Source organism: Macrosteles quadrilineatus, unplaced genomic scaffold, assembly GCF_028750875.1.
Source record: "Macrosteles quadrilineatus isolate MER2022 unplaced genomic scaffold, UCM_ALF_1.0 Scaffold_3__2_contigs__length_128488019, whole genome shotgun sequence".
Classification (NCBI taxonomy): Eukaryota; Metazoa; Arthropoda; class Insecta; order Hemiptera; family Cicadellidae; genus Macrosteles; species Macrosteles quadrilineatus.
Genome location: NW_026542596.1, coordinates 57,649,649 through 57,667,829, shown reverse-complemented (window position 1 = coordinate 57,667,829; position 18,181 = coordinate 57,649,649). Strand labels below are relative to the sequence as shown.

General features: G+C 34.1%; 1 protein-coding gene across 4 annotated transcripts in view; it reads left to right on the top strand.

The window, feature by feature from the left end:
• Positions 1-18,181, top strand: part of LOC128988798 (myosin-2 heavy chain) — a 65,512-nt gene that overhangs the window by 22,372 nt on the left and 24,959 nt on the right. For 3 of the 4 annotated variants that reach the window (XM_054410452.1, XM_054410453.1, XM_054410451.1), the window contains 16 exons: positions 609-746; positions 1,786-2,060; positions 2,479-2,632; positions 3,084-3,161; positions 3,817-3,933; positions 4,345-4,473; positions 7,079-7,934; positions 10,155-10,276; positions 10,845-11,021; positions 11,681-11,802; positions 12,595-12,835; positions 13,375-13,479; positions 14,424-14,589; positions 15,740-15,940; positions 16,081-16,224; positions 16,368-16,528. In XM_054410452.1, coding sequence (XP_054266427.1) covers positions 609-746; positions 1,786-2,060; positions 2,479-2,632; positions 3,084-3,161; positions 3,817-3,933; positions 4,345-4,473; positions 7,079-7,934; positions 10,155-10,276; positions 10,845-11,021; positions 11,681-11,802; positions 12,595-12,835; positions 13,375-13,479; positions 14,424-14,589; positions 15,740-15,940; positions 16,081-16,224; positions 16,368-16,528 — 3,186 coding nt within the window. Of the gene's footprint in view, positions 1-608; positions 747-1,785; positions 2,061-2,478; positions 2,633-3,083; positions 3,162-3,816; positions 3,934-4,344; positions 4,474-7,078; positions 7,935-8,327; positions 8,419-10,154; positions 10,277-10,844; positions 11,022-11,680; positions 11,803-12,594; positions 12,836-13,374; positions 13,480-14,423; positions 14,590-15,739; positions 15,941-16,080; positions 16,225-16,367; positions 16,529-18,181 lie in introns of all 4 variants that reach the window. The other variant, XM_054410454.1, reaches the window with a different exon arrangement.

Genomic DNA, 18,181 nt, shown 5'->3' with positions numbered 1-18,181 from the left:
GTAAAAAGACAAGAAAAAAACGTAAATTTGATAATTGGGCACATGAAATTCACGTTACGTATATACAAGTGGACCGTGATTAATACAATTTTTTGTTTTTGTGCTATCTGGGAAGTTTTGAAATAATTACGGATTTAAACTTTTGTCTAACTCGTGCTATACAGTAATGACATTTGACAACAGCAATGTTTGAAATGTGTAAAATTGTAACAATATATAATACACTACAACCGTGTTTTTTTTATGCAGACAAGATCTGTGGGAAGGCGATGTCTACTTGGTCAGGAGGCATCACTATAGGTTGAAGGTTCAAATCCTGTATAAGGTCTGGTTTGGGAACTCGTGATCAGTCCACCTGTCTCTATTAGAGGTTAATGGGAGTCCTAGATAAAAAAATCAGTGTGGATGTTAAAATGGGCCAATTCAAGTTCTTTGTGAGCTGCACCTCAATTTTATTTCTTTTTAATCATCCTTACTATGTGCTTGCAATAGTGTGAACCTTTTTATTTGTGAAATTTGGAAAAGCACAATCCAAACCAAAGCCCATGTAGCTCAAAGGAAACAATATTAATTTGAAATTTTGTACTTACCAACCTTAAATGTTTCAGGAACAGATAGAAAGTTTGAAGCGGGAACTGGAAATGATGAAAGCCAGATGTGAGAGGGTTGAAAGAGAGAAGAGTGACATTTTGTTGAGAAGACTTGACACGATAGACTCGACTCGGACAAAGGCTACTGCCTCCGAGGTATGGCATTGGGCAGTGTTCTGATAATGGGTGATTAAGACGTCTACTACTGTAAGAAAAGTCAGTAGCTGTTGGATGGTTTGAAACTGGTTCTTGTTTTGGCTTTTAGTAAATGGTTCTGACTAAAAGCTGGTCTTAGTGAGTAACAAAGCTACAAAAGTCATACTCCATTAACACTTAACTCTTATTTAGATAAAAATACACAAAATCATCTCTCTATCTCAATGTCACGATTATGACAGAGACCAGCAAAGAACCATCAAAAGTCCCCCCTTTAGATCTTCTTATTTAGATGTGATGGATGTTAGATCATTCCATGGTATACACATAAAAGATGTAATATAATCAAAGGAGCATTAAAGCATAATCAGAGGATCAACATATAAGTAATCCAAAAATTAATTAATGATGAGGCAAATACAAATTTTACAGTTTGAGCCAAAATAAAAAAGGCTGTTAAAAAAGCAATATGTGATTCATATAGAGACGAGGCTTTCTACCAGAAGGTTTGGAATTAAGAGGCTCCAAAAAGACTGTAGAGGGTCAACCACTCCAGGTTACCTTGTCGTCCATGTCTTTATTTTGTTTTGACATACTCTAATCATTACTTGCGGCAATGCTGCAATAATATGTATTTGAGGTCTTTTAATCAGGTATACTCAGTGCTTTATATTTTAGAAATTAAAATACTGGGACTAAAATAGGAAAGCTTTACCCATCCCCATCCTCCACCATTCATATCACTTCATACCACCAACAAAATAATGTGCGGTTACACAACAAAAAGCTAAAAAATGAAATACAGCATCCTTGTTTTTTAAATCCTTAGTTAAAACTAGTTTAAACTTTCTCAGCAGATAGAGAGTGGAAAGGCACAGTCCCAAAGATTTCTACCACGATTAAAGCCCTGGGTATACCTAACAAGAGAATAGTTTAAGTCCGTAAAGTACATATTGAAAAATAAAAAAAGACAAAAAAATTATCGTTGAGAAATGCTATGCATAACAATGATAACATAACAAAAACTCTTTTGTTCCAGACAATAAAAATGCAACAAAAGGTAAATGAACTTCAATCAACTGTGGAAGATCTAAGGGATGACAAGAAGAGCTTAGCGTTGAAAGTAAAGGAACTTGAAGCTGATTTAGAGAAGACCAAAGAGATTGCAGTTGTAGAGAAAGAAGCTGAAGCTTTACGTGCAAAACTTCATGCAGCTGAGACTCTCTGTGAAGAACTCATGGATGAGAATGAAGACATGAAGAAAGAACTGAGAGATCTTGAGGAGGAGATGGATGAAATGCAAGACAACTTCAGGTAAATATTAACATTTTGTTTTAATTTAGGTGTTCACGAATGTTGTTAATTTGTTGAATGTTGTTGTCTAGTTTTCAAGTGTGTTGTTGAATGAAGCTTGTTAATTTAAAAGTTAAATTAAAGTTCTGAAGTATTCCTTTCGTTTTGTCCTTTTTGTTGTTATGCTCAAGCGCCCGCTGCATGCTCCATTTGGCTGAGATAAACGCTTTCTTCCTGTCAACAGAAGAACACGACACGACCAGCTATTTCCAACTATACTTATAATTTTCTTCCAGTAAAATACGGGCTACAGCAGCTCCATAAAATAATGTCTACTTCTGTATCCAAAGTAAACAATGATACTTAAAGTGCTTAATTCAGTTTTATTTAACTTTGTACAATGATTGTTTTCTAAATATTTTTAACCTTTTTGTTCCAGGGAGGAACAAGCTGATGAATATACATCCTTGAAAAAGGAACTTGAACAATCAAATAAAAATTGTAGAATACTCTCTTTTAAATTGAGAAAATCCGAGAGAAAAGCTGAAGCTTTAGAGGCTGAGAAGCTAGAAGCTGAGAAGAAATGTAGAGAGGTAAAGTAAAATTTTCCAAATTTCAGGAATGGAATATTTATTTTATTGACAGCAAAAATGTTAGTAAAAGTACGGAAGTGGAATCGTATGTTTTTAAGAAATATTTAATTACATCCTTTTTATTGAAAAGGTGTTTATTGCTGAATGATTATACAATTTTCATGTTGAAAACGATGATGTATTCGATAAGTCATATGACAGCAATATCACAGAAAATTATTATTTATAATCAATTAATTAAATCCACAAAGTAATCACCTGCCATAAAATATCTTTTACATGGTATTTTAACTTTGCTTCACAATGTACTTAGAATGACGAGGTTCACTAAAAAAAATCTACAGAGAGACTGATGTAGTTGACTGTATGTTGTAGTGTTGACTGTATATTGGTGGATCAATGGAATTAAAACTAGCAGATTGAATTAAAGTTGATCAAACACGTGTTTCAGTTGGCTGGAGGACAGTCAGGTTTGGACAAAGCTGAGAGGATAAGACATCTTGAACAGGAACTCGCTAGATCCAATGAGGTAACTGATCTGACATATTGTTATATTACTAACTTGCCTCGGTCTTCAATTTACCAGAATCTCAACTTATTATGACTATAGTTATTTGTGCAACTAGTGAGCCTACGGCTTGTGAGTAAAGATTTCTCTCGAGTGAGGCAATTGCACTTTGCACTCGAGTTGCACATTATATTTTTCCTACAGTTACCATAAAACAAATAAATTGGTAAAGAAACTTGCCTTCACGTTGCAAATCTGGAGTGAGACAAAGTAATTAGACAATGAACATTGTCTCACTGATGAGCGAATTGGCCACTTTCGCGCCTTCACGTTGCAAATCTGGAGTGAGACAATGTTAACATTGTCTCACTGATGAGTGAATTGGCCACTTTGCTTTCTCAAATCAGTGAGAGAACATGTACTGTTAGGTAACCGTAGGAAAAATTATTGTTTTTCATTTATTTGTCATGTAGACAATGTGTTCCATTATGCCCATGATTATTGATTTTGATTTTTCACAAATAGTACTGACTAAAGAAACTGTCTTCATCAGTTACGCTATAAATGCGTCTCACATTGCATTCTGCACCCATCCTACACTCAGGCTATTCGGGCCAAAATAATTCTCAGTGTGTTCATATAACGATAATATGCTTAAACTAAACTTATTAAAAAGGTGGCGAAGAGACTGCAGGCTGATCTAGAAGAGGCCAAGAAATCGCAGCCTGCCAATGGTGCAACTAAGAAAAAAGCTCCGATGCTGAGTGTAATCGGAAAATCATCTTCTGGAGAGGTAAAATTCGTAAATAATTGATCTTGTGTGTAAATTTGTACAACAATCTGAAGACAGATTTTTGTTGGTTATCAATTCTGCTGATGAAAAGTTATTCAAACTGTACAAATACTTATAAAATCAAATTTCTTCTGAAAATGTTTTGAATTAAAGGTGATTAAACAGATACTTAATTGCAATTGCATATTGATTTAAGTGTGCTTATTAGTACCAAATACTGAATAATCAATGCTTTTCAAAGGATTAAGGATTGGGAACGGGGAAAAACCTCTTGGAAAATATGGCATTGTACAATGAATAAACATTGATATATATCCCTTTTTACAAGTACCCGATCCCCAATTACCACCATAGATACCATTGATAACACTCAGGGAGCTTCAAATAATCTGTGTTTTTTTTTTTTTTAAGAAAATGTCAAGAGAGACTTTAACACGCGGAGGATCCCAGGAAGATCCTGTTCAGCTCCTGAGGGACTTGCAGGATTCCATGGAAAGGGAGGCTGATCTACGGGAACAGCTGAGGTTTGCTGAGGAAGAGGTAAAACTATACATAGAGTACAACTCGAGAGAAACACAGAGTAATCAATTAAAGAAAAAAGATCAAAATGAGGACCAACAAATAATTACAGGGGGAAATTTGGTTAGAACTGTTTTGTAATAGATTTGTAAAATGGTACAGAGAATCAGGTGGTCTTTAAGTTTTGTTTCATTAATTAAAAAGACAATTTTAATTTAGGTGTTCACTTAATAGGGCTGCTGATATATTAAATATTTAAGTAAATAAGTACAACTGAGCACCCTGAATATTATCTAATATATAAAATTCTCGTGTCACAGTGTTTGTCTGCAAACTCCTCCGGAACGACTTCACCGATCGTTATGAAATTTGGTGTGTAAATTCTGTAGGTATGCGAATCGGACGTAAACTATTTCCCGTTTCGAAATTCTTAAAAGGGCTCCGCCCCAGTGGCTCTGGAGTTTCCCATGTTAACCTTATGAGAAATGGAATTAATGAATCTTAACAGCTGTTTCAATTAAACAAGTTGGTTCTGTTCTATGATGTTCAATAGCATTAAAGTTACAAGGATTACCAACAGGGTGCAGCACTATTATTTCTTTTACATTTATGACAACAGCTAATTTGCAACCAAAAGGTGAGTGAGCGTAGCGAACGAACTTCAACCTGGAGGCGAGTGAGCGTAGCGAACGAGCTAACCTGAAGGCAAGTGAGCGCAGCGAACGAGCTCCAACCTAAAGGTGAGTGAGCGTAGCGAACGAGCTCCAACCCAAAGGTGAGTGAGCGTAGCGAACGAACTTCAACCAGGACGTGATTGAGCGATGCGAACGAGATCATCTTGAAAATTAAACGTAACGGTACTTTCTTTCCATCGGTCTGTCTTAGGAAACCTATAACTTAGGCGATACGAAGTTCGCCGGGTCAGCTAGTATTTTATAAAAAGAAGTGACATGTTTCGGACATTAGTCCATTTTCAAACTTCAAAATACATTATACTTAACCGTTGTTTATATTGTTTGTTTGTAAATAAATATAATTTATATACACAGATGTTTTATAGAACTAGACAGGATTTGGAAAAACTTTTTTGTTACTGATTATTTAATTTTAAAATTTGGTCAAAGATTGGGTTTCTTGAAGGAATTTGGCTATTTAAAATATGATTTGGATTTTTAGATTTTCTTCGTATATGAAATATTCTTCAGTTGAATCCATTCGATTTCCTTTGTTTAAAACTTTTAGAATTTTCATGTTGTTTTTTAAATTTGTGTAATTGTGGTTGGTCGATAAAAGGTGTTCAGCAAAGTTTGATTTCATGGATGTTCTGTTGTTACTCTTAAGAAAACAAAATTAACAATGATTTAAATCCATACCACTCAAAAATCAAATATTGGTACAGATATGTGGATGATGTAATTTGCCTTTTTGAAGGAAATGAAGAGGAAAGTAAAGATTTTTTAAAATATTTGAACACATTGTCCAAGAAAATAAAATTTACCCAAGAAATTAACGATAATGAAATAAACTATCTTGACCTAACTATTTCATATATAAATATATAAATTATATTTATTTACAAACAAACAATATAAACAACGGTTAAGTTTAATGTATTTTGAAGTTTGAAAATGGACTAATGTCCGAAACATGTCACTTCTTTTTATAAAATATAATATTCAGGGTGCTCAGTTGTACTTATTTACTTAAATATTTAATAAGACAATTTTAATACTTTGAAGACTATAGTCTTATACAATGTGAATGTATACAAAATGGCAGATGGATCGATTAGTTTGACTAATTTTTATTAAAATTGTGATGTTTATACCAACCATTTTGTCACAGTTGGGGAATGTACCTCAGACAGTCATAAGGTTTACAGTTAACGTTTGGGTTAATGTCAGAAATCCTCAGGTTTTGTGATAATGCAACTTGAGATAAGGTTTTGGTTATGATGATTTAGATCAGCTATACGCAAAGAAAAATTTATCCATAATTTCATATCAAATTTTAAAAAAAATTAATGTTCTCTTTAGTAATATAGTTAAGGCTAACACACACCGTTTGTCTGTCAGAAGAGCAACTGCTTCGCTGTTAACAATGCCAAACTGTTCGTCCAGTTGACAGACAATCCTCGCGTCTAATTTTAGTTCCCATGTACCAAGTAGTCTTGTCTGGGACACCTTGATGCCATAAAGGCCAATGGATTATATAATGGACCAAAGAGTTATCATTAGATTTACTCTTTGCATTAGACATGTGTTATGCATGGTTTGAGTTAATGATGTTCAATCAATTACTTACTCTCCATTCCCAGGCTGTTTGCCAACTCATCTCAGGCTTTAACTTTGCAACTATGGTACAGGGAGAACGTCTGGTTAGGTTCGTCTGTGCTAATTTTCTCACCGAGCTATTTCTATGCATCTGCTTGATATTGGACAGACCATCTACAAGCCGACAGACCCGGTGTGTGTTGACCCATTTAACAAGCAATGTGGCAATGATATCGTTGGCACACAGATTTCTGTCTGCTAACAGATGAACACTGGTGTGTGTTGGCCTTTAATTTATCTTTATCAACTAAAATATTATGGGTTTCTAATATTATGTTGACCAATCTGCTTAGATTTTTCAGCTGCAAACGAGAAAGCAGAAAATTGTCATCTCAAGAAAGGCACCACCATTTTTAGAAGAGGATGTTGGACAAGAGTCGAATATAACCTCTGTAAAAACCCAAACATTGTTGACACGTTTGACGTCTTTAGCTTCTCAAATGATATCTGTACAAACCCAAACGGACATTTACAAAGAGAGTTCAAGCCAGACAGAACCTTTACAGCGGAAATCAACAGAATCTGACATAGACATGGAAGATTCAGTTGATGAAATTGGTGTACAATCAGATATTAAAAATCTCAACTCTGAAGCATCTATTTGTTCTGTTTGTAAAAGAAGTATATTGTCAGACTGCTTTTCCAAGACCAATATTCAAGATTCAGAAGCTCAAACTGATTTTTACGCACAAGTTGAAGAGATTGGTACTCAAACTATCAGTTCAGATTTGAAAGACTCTAGCACACAATCACAATCAATAACTCCATGCTGTAAAGAAATAAGTATTCAAACTACTAGCACAGAATTGAATGAGGCTAGCACACAATCTGTTCTTCCGTGCTGTGATGAAAGAAGTGTTCAAACTACTAGCAGAGAATTGAAAGAATCTAGCACACAATTTATGAGTCCGTGCTTTATGGAAATGAGTACACAAACAGTTTTTGCACATTTAGAAGTATGTTTGCAAACAGATATTTTAAACCTTGAAGACCGTGTCATACAAACAGACGATCAAACCAGCATAGTAGAAGACAGCACCACTGAAAACATAATCTCGAGGGAAACATTCAGCGATTGTGAAACACAGACAGATTTGACAATTTCCAATGAAAACAGTTCACAAACTGACACACTCCATTCAATTAAAGGTACTCAGCTTTTCGATAGTTTTGGTGAAAACGTTGACAGACTTGATTCCCTTTGTGCTGCGTCAGGAGAAGTTTCCAATCTCCCAGATTCTTTGGATGATCAAGTGCAGTTTGATTTGTGCATGCTTTCCCGACTGAAATTTTTAACCAGTGGTGTGCTCCCCGCCAATGCCTCGGCCCTCCGCAAGGCTTACGTGGCAATGTCAAAGTCGCTTCCCAGCAACTTGGATACCAGTTTCCGAGTTTCCTCGGTGAGCTCACAGACAGACCCACAGTTCATTCGTCCTGTCCACTTCTTCGGATCCATGCTACCTCTAGTTAATCCGTCTCCAATGGCCGTCTTACTAACACCTTTAGGTAAATCAACAACTCAACCTTATTGTCTGATTTCAGGCTGAAACATTGCGCAAGAAAGCATCGAGAGTGGAAGATGATAATGAATCCTTGGTTTTGCAGCTCAAGAAAATGGCTACCAAGGCCAGAAGTATGTCTGATCGATTGTATTCTGGACGGTCGACTTCTAAATCTAACATCAACCTTGCTAATGCTTTATGCTTCTTTGGCGTGGTGTGAAACATACACTATAGAAAACACTGTAATCCTGCAAGTACTGGAAGGCCTTGTACCCATTTTCTTAGACTGCGTTGATTTGAGGAAAGTCAGATTGTTACACTTTTAGACCAGCATTTTGTTTTATTACCTGCATCATTGTTTCACTAACACATAACTGTAGTTTATACCCTCATGTTTGGTATGTGTTACCATTGCATGTTTTGTATCATAGAGTTTAAATAAGTGTAGATTACTTTAATATTATGTGAAATCCCAAAATTATCATGAAAAATAATCATTTTTGTAAGTTTAACATTGAGAGATTTCTATAGTTCTAAACTAATATCTTTTAAAATAGTAGCCTACTATCCTAAATTACAATACAATTAAAAGAGATAGTAGTTCCCTACTCGATTGTTTAAATTCCACTTTAGAATTTGTTATTGAGTATATTATACTGCCTGTATAGAATCCTTAGCTCAATAATTAGTAGAATCATTAGTAGTGGACCTAAAGTCCAATAACTTTTACTTGCTAAACTCTGATAGTTGTATGAATAATATATACAGGGTGAGGCAATGAAAGCGCCCTAATTTATAAGCAGTACAAACTCAATAATATTTACTCTATGGATATAAATAGCACATCAAAACACAGCTTATCTTTTGCCATTTTAACTTAACAAAGTCATTTTTCCATTTCTTGAGAACGAAATCCTGCAAGTGACGTCCTTGTCCTACTTGACATTAGGCACTTGAAAACTCCATCAAATACTCCTCCAGCATTTCTTCAGGAATCACTTTAGTTTTTGGATAATTCTTAGCTTCGGTTCAAGCAAATCTGTGGGGTGACTTTGAAAAACCTCGACCTTCAAGTAGTTTATTAGAAACCCCCCCCCCCCCCTGTCCAAAAAAAGGAGCCAACGTAAAGCTTTCAACAACAACATCTTCCTGGCAAATCTCTTTGGACTTTGAGTTACTGCGACTCGCACTCTTTCAACATTTGCTGGTGTACAAAGAGTTTTGCAGCACCCACCGATTATTTTTTAGGTTTAAGCGTTTATCCTAAATAGTTTTACCCAGTTCACCATTGTTTTCCAATCTGGAACAGGGCCATGTTGACCAAGGATGGAATGTGGTCCAAACAATCTCTGGGTTTTTGCACAAGAACCACTATTTTAAAAATAGGTTTGCACATAAAAATCTCAGTGTTAATAGCCACGGGCATAATATTTACTAAAATGGCATGGATTAATTGATGTTTTAAGCACAGCTGATTATTCGTTGTTGCAACAATTAACATGTGACAGCTAAAACAAATTGTGGCGTTCTCATTGCCCCACCCTGTATTTAACTTGAGAGTCCCCTGTAATCAAAAAGAAATTTCCCATCAACAGTAAGATTAGAACTGACCATTAATAATTGCATTTTGAAGTAGCCAGTGAGAATTTTAGGGCTGAATAAGTAGAGCAAATGTCATCAGTGGCGGATGATGGATGAACTTGGTTTTTATTGTGATGGGAGAACTTCATCCTAGAGTCCTCATGAACCAGCCGCCACTGTTTCCCATTGTGAAAGAACCCATTGTTAGCTGTTACCCGAAAGAGATAAAGTTTCAAATTTAAATACTAACTCGTACAAGTCTCATCAGCTTATCCTGATTTACCAGGTAGAAAGACGAGTCCTACTCCCTCCCGGCTAACACCTGAACCTCCCGTGGAGAAGGATGAAGGAATCTCCGATGAAGAAGATCCTGCGGAGCTCAGACTGCTTCTTGAACTGAATGAACAGGTAAACGACAGCGTTCATGTGGTCCTGGTACTAAGAAGGTTCATGTAATTTCTCAAAGTTCATATGTAGTTCAGGTAGTTTATGTAGCGTGGGTGCTGAGTAATCTTTTCATACATCCAACACCTTATTTTGAATTAATAATAACTTTGTGAGCAAAAGACGTAATAAACTGTATTATCTACACTTGATTAGAGAAGTATACAAGTGAGATAAATAACAAAACTGGCACTGAATTAGTGAATAAATAATGCTGTTTGGTTCACAATCATTGCTTTGAACTACAATGTAGTGTGTTTCTCAGTAAGGCTTGGTGGGAAGTGTCTCTTTTGACATTATATTATGTTTAATGAAAATAAGATGATGTCAAGATTCATTATGTTTTTGTTGTGAATGAGATACAGCTAGTCAAATGGTTAAAGTAAAAAACTTTTGTGCTAAAGACATGCGTTCAAATCCCACCAATCGCCAATGAATTTAAGCTGTGATATATCTAGAAATCTTTAAAGCTCATCAGATGAGGAGAACCTACTCTGTATTGGAGAACCGTCTCTACTAATCTTTGATCTAGGAGGCTGCAGTGCTGAGGCGCAAGGTGGAGGAGCTGGAAGGAGTGGAAGATATGCTGAAGAGAAAAGTTAAAGAACTTCAGGAAAAACTGACATCCAAAACTACCTCGGCAAACCGTAGAGATCTCCTAACAGGAGCTGGTTCCACCAAAGATAACATACATGAGAAGAAAATAAAGGTAAAACATTAATAACTTTTCGTATATTTGAAAAAAAATCTGATTAACTTATCCACCTTTATGATTTAGGGGTTGTTGTTAAAAAAAACTCTTGGACAGTTTATATCTTGGATGTGCTTTTGCAAAATGTATAAATTCTCTGATCTCTTACCAATGGGTGAAGACTCACAATCATGTTATGGTGTAGGAGTTATACCTGTGTTTTTTTTTTAATATTTATTTTAAAACATAAGGGTGGTTCAAAAGTTCTCTGGTGAGTTCATCTTTGTTTTAGATGCCCATTTACCTTCTTTGTGATTATTTATAGCTCCCTATGAACATAAGTACAGTAAGAAGCTCTCTATCTAAACTTAGTTGGGAGAAGTTAGTGGACATGAGAAATAAAACTGAATTAAAATGTTATCTGTGATTGGGTAACAATAATTGTAATTATGAGTATTATTTGATTTTGACATTTCAACGTTAATTTTAATTCATTGCATTTATTTAACATTAATAAAAAAATGTTTTTTATTTCAATATGTAAGATTACCAAATAAATAGGGTAGATTTTGTTTAAGATTCCTTTTTGTTGTAACTTTTTTAAGGTTAAACAAATTGTTTGTATTATTATTTTTTAAATTCTTTAGCAGGTATTCAATTTAGAATATTGTTTGCAGGTCCTTGAAGAAGAAATGAATGAACTTCGTAAGAAACTTTTAGACAAGGAGAGAGAATGTGAAAGACTGAATACTGAACTTACTTTAACACAAAAGAAACCAAAAACTCTACAAAAAAGCAAGTAAGTTAAGTTAAAAGAAAAAGTACATAGGAGTAGTAAGTCAAGTTTAGAGGATAGTGAAATAATAATCCATTTATTTGATTCATACTAAATTTATTGATTGATGGTTACCATCCACCATTTATCACAAGAAAATTCAACAAGATTATTAAATCACTGAGTGACTTTTACTATGTACGTATTTAGCTTATTGTGAATACAGATAGGATGTAGAATTTATATTTTAATTCTTTTAATTTAATTTCTACAATATGCGAACACCAGGGTGAATATTTGAAGATGAGTGAAGAATGAGTGTTAAATGAATGGGATGTGTCTGAAGTCAGCTCTAGTTCTATATCCAGTACTATTTATTGAATAAACAAGGTCAGTTAATCCAGCTTCAAACCACCAACTACTGGACCACCAAAAGTTACTGATTTTTTTAGCGACCATCTGATTATTTGGAAAACTAAAAATACTCAGCTAACCAGCATATGCAGGTCCCTTAGTTGCCATTGGCTGTATGGGCTATTAATTAACAGCTGTGTCTAAGGAAAAATGCCAGCCTTAGTTACTAACAATACTACAAGATCGTGTCACTCATCCTACACTCATCTCCATTCATACTTGGCTTAAAATACCTACATTAACATGGTCGCTATTGCAGATTAAAGTATTAAAGTAATGTTATTATTAAAATTCAATTTATCACGCTGAACAGCTGTTTGATTTCTATTGGACCAATTTTTACTAGAACTAGTTTTAACAAACTTAGTAGTTTTTTCAACATATTGTGTAATTATTTTCTAGGTCTCTTGACTACGATCAGCAAGCCCTGGACTTGAAGCGGCAACTACAGGTTGTAGAACAAGAAGCGAACGTGCTGCGCAGCCGCAACACGACGTTGGAGACAGAAAACGAGAAGTTGCTGACAGAGAACAAACGGCTGTCTCTGACTCAAGCAAAGAAGTCACCTCTGGATAGAACTTCTATAGACACTAAACTGCGCGTTGTTGAACTAGAGAAAAAACTTGAGGAGGCAAATAAGAAGGTATGTGAAATATGCAGTGATTTTTTAATGAATGTAACTATCATAGACAACATTGTATTGTATTAAACCTCAAGGATGCTGCACCTACAGTAGACTCCCTCTTATCTGGACACCTGTTGACCATACTACACTCGACGGAAATGACATCTCTTTAACCAGACAATTTTTATCAGCACATCGGTTTAACCGGACAAGATAGGCAGGAAGTGGGCGGTACTTAAACGACTGTTCTCATGAAAGATTTGTAAGGCAAATATGAAGGTAAATATGCAAGTATGCATCCAAACGAGTTTTAACGAGTTCTTTTGGGACGTTGGTTTAACCGGAAAACCCGTTATCTGGACTGGCCTCAGTCGCAAGGGAACCAGTTAAGAGGGAGTCTACTGTATGGCCAATAAGCATTATGAATTGTAGAATAAGACTCTTAAGAACTCAAACACATAAGGTTGGTTGAGCAAATTAATCAATCAATTTTGGTTTACATCATGAAGATTTTTATATGCTATTTGAAAAATTCTTATAATTTTATGTATGCTCAGCTTGCAGAGAAAGGAGACGATTCCAAAGGCAAAACTGGAATTGATGTTAAGAAAACAACCACTTCTACATCTGAAGTTGAAAAGCTGAAAAAAGATTTATTAAAGGTAAATTTGCTAACTATTTTTTTTATCTTAAAGTTTGTATTTATTTGTTTTATTGTGGTAGCTAATGATCCTAATTGGTCTTTTGGTAAAAAAAAACATTCTCCGAATTCTAAAATAAAAAAAGTAAAAACTGATGACACATATTATTTTGAGAAAATTTGCATATGTCAACAAAGACAAAATTAAGTGTGTTTTTTTTTTTGTGAATTTCCCTTATAGGAAATAAGCTATTCCCAAAGGTCTTTTATAGTGAGACCTCTAGGACTGATTCATTTTTTATGTCCCCAGCTAGGTCAAAAACACCATACGTTAAAATTTACATACGAATGAAAAGAAAATATACCAAGAAAATGGTATACTGTCTAAGATTTTGGTAAGTTTTTTAAATTTATAATGATATGAGCAGGCTCTATGACATTAGATCTCTTCCAGTTTCTTACTTTATACGTTTACGCTCTTTTCACACTATACGTTATTGTCACATGGTTAAAAACTGTACGGGTAAATTTGTTTAGTAGTTTTATGAAGAGCATGTGAGCTTACACACAACACAGTTATGTCCGGTGTTGGCAGCTGTCTATTGCCACTGAACCAACCTTTCACATTACAAAGTTGTTTTTCCTAACGGGAGCCCACCAGCCCATTGTAAATAAATCAGCTGTTGCACTGTTTATTTTTAACAATCTGGCTTTCCATACGACTGTTTATTTTTATTGTTACATTGTAAACACATTCATCTCGCTGTATGTTCAGAATCTGTGTAATGCAGAAACATAGACAAGTCATAAAACTCTATTGTTTTTACTGATCTTTGTTTTTACCGTATACTGTGTAGAAGGATAATTAGAACGGTGCGAATACATAAATATGAACGAAAAAACTTTTAGCTCAAAAATGATATTTCACAGAGAGTATTTTAAATAGTGTTTAATTTTATTCTTCAGGCTGAAACTGAGAAGAATAAACTGAATGCTGCTCTAACAAGGTTAAAAGAAGAATCTATCATCGATGTTCTTAAATTCTATAAGGAAAGAACACCAAAGAAACCAACTGACATAACAACAAAACTACAGATGAAAAAAATGGTGGAAGATTTGGAAAGTGAAATCGGTATGTTTATAGGCTGGTCAAAAAGTGTTTAGATCAGCGTTTCCTAACTTTAAGGCAGAGTTCAAGTTGAAATCAAGGTTGAAATAAAAGCATTGTTTTTTGCATTCTAAAAATAAATATCTCTTTACTCTTTACAATAAAAATAGCATATAAAATATATTCTCATCATGAAAAATAAAAATAATATGTAAAATTATTTTTCTCTATTATTATTTCTTAGTCTTCATTAAACCACTTTTACCAGCTTCTTGAAGTTTTCATTTGGCGTTTCTTAATAACTTTAAAAATTTCTTTGGATTCTAGTTTACTTTTTTTTAATGGGACTAAAATCTAATTTATAATGCCAAAACATGAAAAAATTACAAACAAAATACAATTCAAATGTACAATTAAAATATCTTTTCCTACAGTCACCGGACAAAGTTGACTTTCTTGTACTGTTTATAGTACAGAAAGCTGCTAATTGCTGCATATTTATACTTTGTCGTACGATTTATACTTATACTTATACGGCTCGTGCGTAAACATTGCTCTCGTGTGAAGCAAAGTGCCACTTTGAATTTTTAAGTTACACAAATAACTATTGCTTACAAAACTACTAAATTTGGAATTTTATTGAACCTGAGCAAAGAAATAAGGTCTACTCTGATGAAGAAGTCTTGGTTTTTGGAGCTGTACATTATTTTATGGCTTTCAATTTTAAATTAATGTATAGTTCTTTTTTTAAACTCATCTAGTATTTTCAAACTTCCTCCATGATTCTTATCCTCCTCATATCTTTGGTCACTTCATTTTTCCACCTCATTTTTGGACGCCCAGGAGGTCTTCTTCCAACAGGGTTCTCTTTCCAAACTTTCTTTATCAATGCATCATCTTCTCTCCTTAACACATGCCCGAGCCATCTTATTCGTCGACTTTTTGCTTCCCCCACAGCATCTGGTGGAAGGTGCTGAAGATCGGAAGAAATGGAGACATTCAGTTGGCAAGGCCAAATACCACCTTGGGTATCGATGGCCATGGGAGTAAGAGTAAGTAAGTAAGTATTTTCAAACTTCAGGTATTATAAAACGAATTAGGTATCAACTACTATATAGTTGCTGAGAATTTCAATAACTGAAAAATTATAATCTTAAAAATGATCTTTTCTCAGGTGAAATCCTCTCTGCTTTCAAAAAATGTCACGAGGAAAAGGAAAAATCTGGTGGTAATAACATTCAAAATAATGACGTCAGTAAATTTAAAACTGAAATTGATGAATTAACACGTAAGCTGGAAGATTATGACAAAGAAAAGAAAACATTCCGTGAAGAAAAGGCGAAGTTAGAGAAATTATTAAAGACAGCAGAAGAAGGTAAGCGTTTTTACTCTAATGTTTGTTGTCATATAAGAGTTTTATGGCAACTTTTAATGCTAGAAATACCAAAAAGTTTGAATTTATAGATTGTTATTGAAATCTACATTAATATTTTATTTTTACCCATTAATTTACAGAAAAGAAGCAACTAGATGAAAGTGTTACGAGGATAACAAGCAAGACTGAACTAGAAAAGAAAGCTTTAAAAGATGCTAAACTAAAACTGGAAAAAGAAAAGAAAGAATTGGAATCCAAGTTGGAAAAAATGTCAAAAGATAAAAGTAAGTTTTTGAATAGTTTGATTAGTTTTGTTTGGTAAATAAGGAGTTTCATTTTGGACTCTGTTAAATTATGTAGATATTTAAAGATTGTGATTACATGAGATCACACTGTTACTGTTTTACTTACATGATTTTTATTTTAGATTCCAGTGAACTTACAAAATCTGAAATAGAAACTTTAAACAAAAAGATAGAAAAGCTAGAAAAGGATCTGAAAGAAGAAAAATCGAACACTGAAAAACTGAAATCTGAATTGGAAGTAGCCAAAACAGCTGGGAAAGAAAACTCACAGCTTTCAAAAGATGTAAGTAATGAGCTAGGTTTGACTTTGTTTATTTATGAGTCAAAATGGTAAGATTTGTTGAGCAAACACTAATATTTCAGTTACAGGGGTGTTTTCAAAAACTGTTAACCAATCTAAGAAAACGTATAAAATACAGATATTTTTTTTTAATTTACGTATATATTTATAGTAAATTACAAATTTACAAAAAAATTACAAAACGGATATTTTTGCAATATATCTTTCATATTCTCCTTTATGTAGCCTGAATTAATTGTAATTCCTAATTTAAACTAAGTATTTACTTCGTAGTATTTTAGCTTCCAAATGTTTAATTAATTTTGAAACTTGAGTAAAATCCCTACTTATGATAATACACAAAATGTGTTCAGAATAGTTTCAGCACAAAATTGATGCTATTCTCAAGAACTGAAATTCTTGGTTACTTGTCATCAACAAACTGATGAACACCAGCTGATTTAGCAAGACATACATTCATGGGAAGTTGCTATCCTGTGCCAGCATTCCGACATCCACGAGGCCACGTATTCCCTGCAATACTCTGTGGATCTTCTTATTGATTGGTTCTACAAGTGGAAATTTCGCCTGAATTCAACAAAATGTGAAACCAAAATATTCTCCTTGAAAAAACATACATTGCCACATGAAATTCAAATATATGGTAACTTTCTACCTTGGAACCCTGATGACCAGGCCATAAAATATCTTGGAGTATGGCTGGACAAAAAACTTAATTGGAACTACCACGTTAATCAAAAACTGTCCCAAGGTTATGCACGCCTTGCAAAGCTTTTCCCTTTAATCAATAGGAAATCTACTCTGAAGCCAGCTTGTACAGTTCTAATCTATAAATCAATAATTCGGCCCTTGATTACATATGCATCTCCTATCTGGGGATTAGCTATATCAAAAAACAAACTCTTCAAAATTCAAGTGATTCAAAACAAAATTCTAAGAATAGCGGTGAATGCTCCCTGGTTTGTTAGAAACAGGCATATACATGAAGAACTAGGAGTGGAGTCTATCTCGGCCTTTATTGAAAAAACCACCTCAAAATTTCTAAAATCTTTAAACGATGTTCCTGGTGCATTAACTTTTAATCTTGGTGAAGCAACTGAGAACAGGAGGCTACGTCGAAGGCTCCCTCAAGATCTATTGGAGGAATGAAGCCTAAAGAAGATTAAATCATTCTCTAAATTAATTATGTTACAGGGTGACTCAGATTTGGGCGAACCCACGATGTTATTATAGTTAATTTCTTATTAATTTTGTTAACACTTCTGTGTATAATGTCTACATTGAACCAGAAATAAATGATGCTGTAAAAAAAAAAAAAAAAAAAGTTTTATAAAATCAGCTGATTGTTAATATTTACAAGGACCATATAGTTGTATCATATAGTGTTTAACTCCAGGCCGCGTCCTTTGAAGTGTGACATTGTCGCAAGTAGTGCTATTACAGCTCTTTAGTTTGGAGGCAGCTAATGTTATTTGTGTATTTTTTTAAGAATACGAAAGCTTGGTTACTGGGCTATGAAAATATTGACTTCATTTTTTTTTACAGGAATAGGTTTTCAATTTAAATTGTTTTGGTTTTTAATCCTATATGTTTTATCTTCAATCTTTTGATAAATTTATGTTCATAAATTTAATT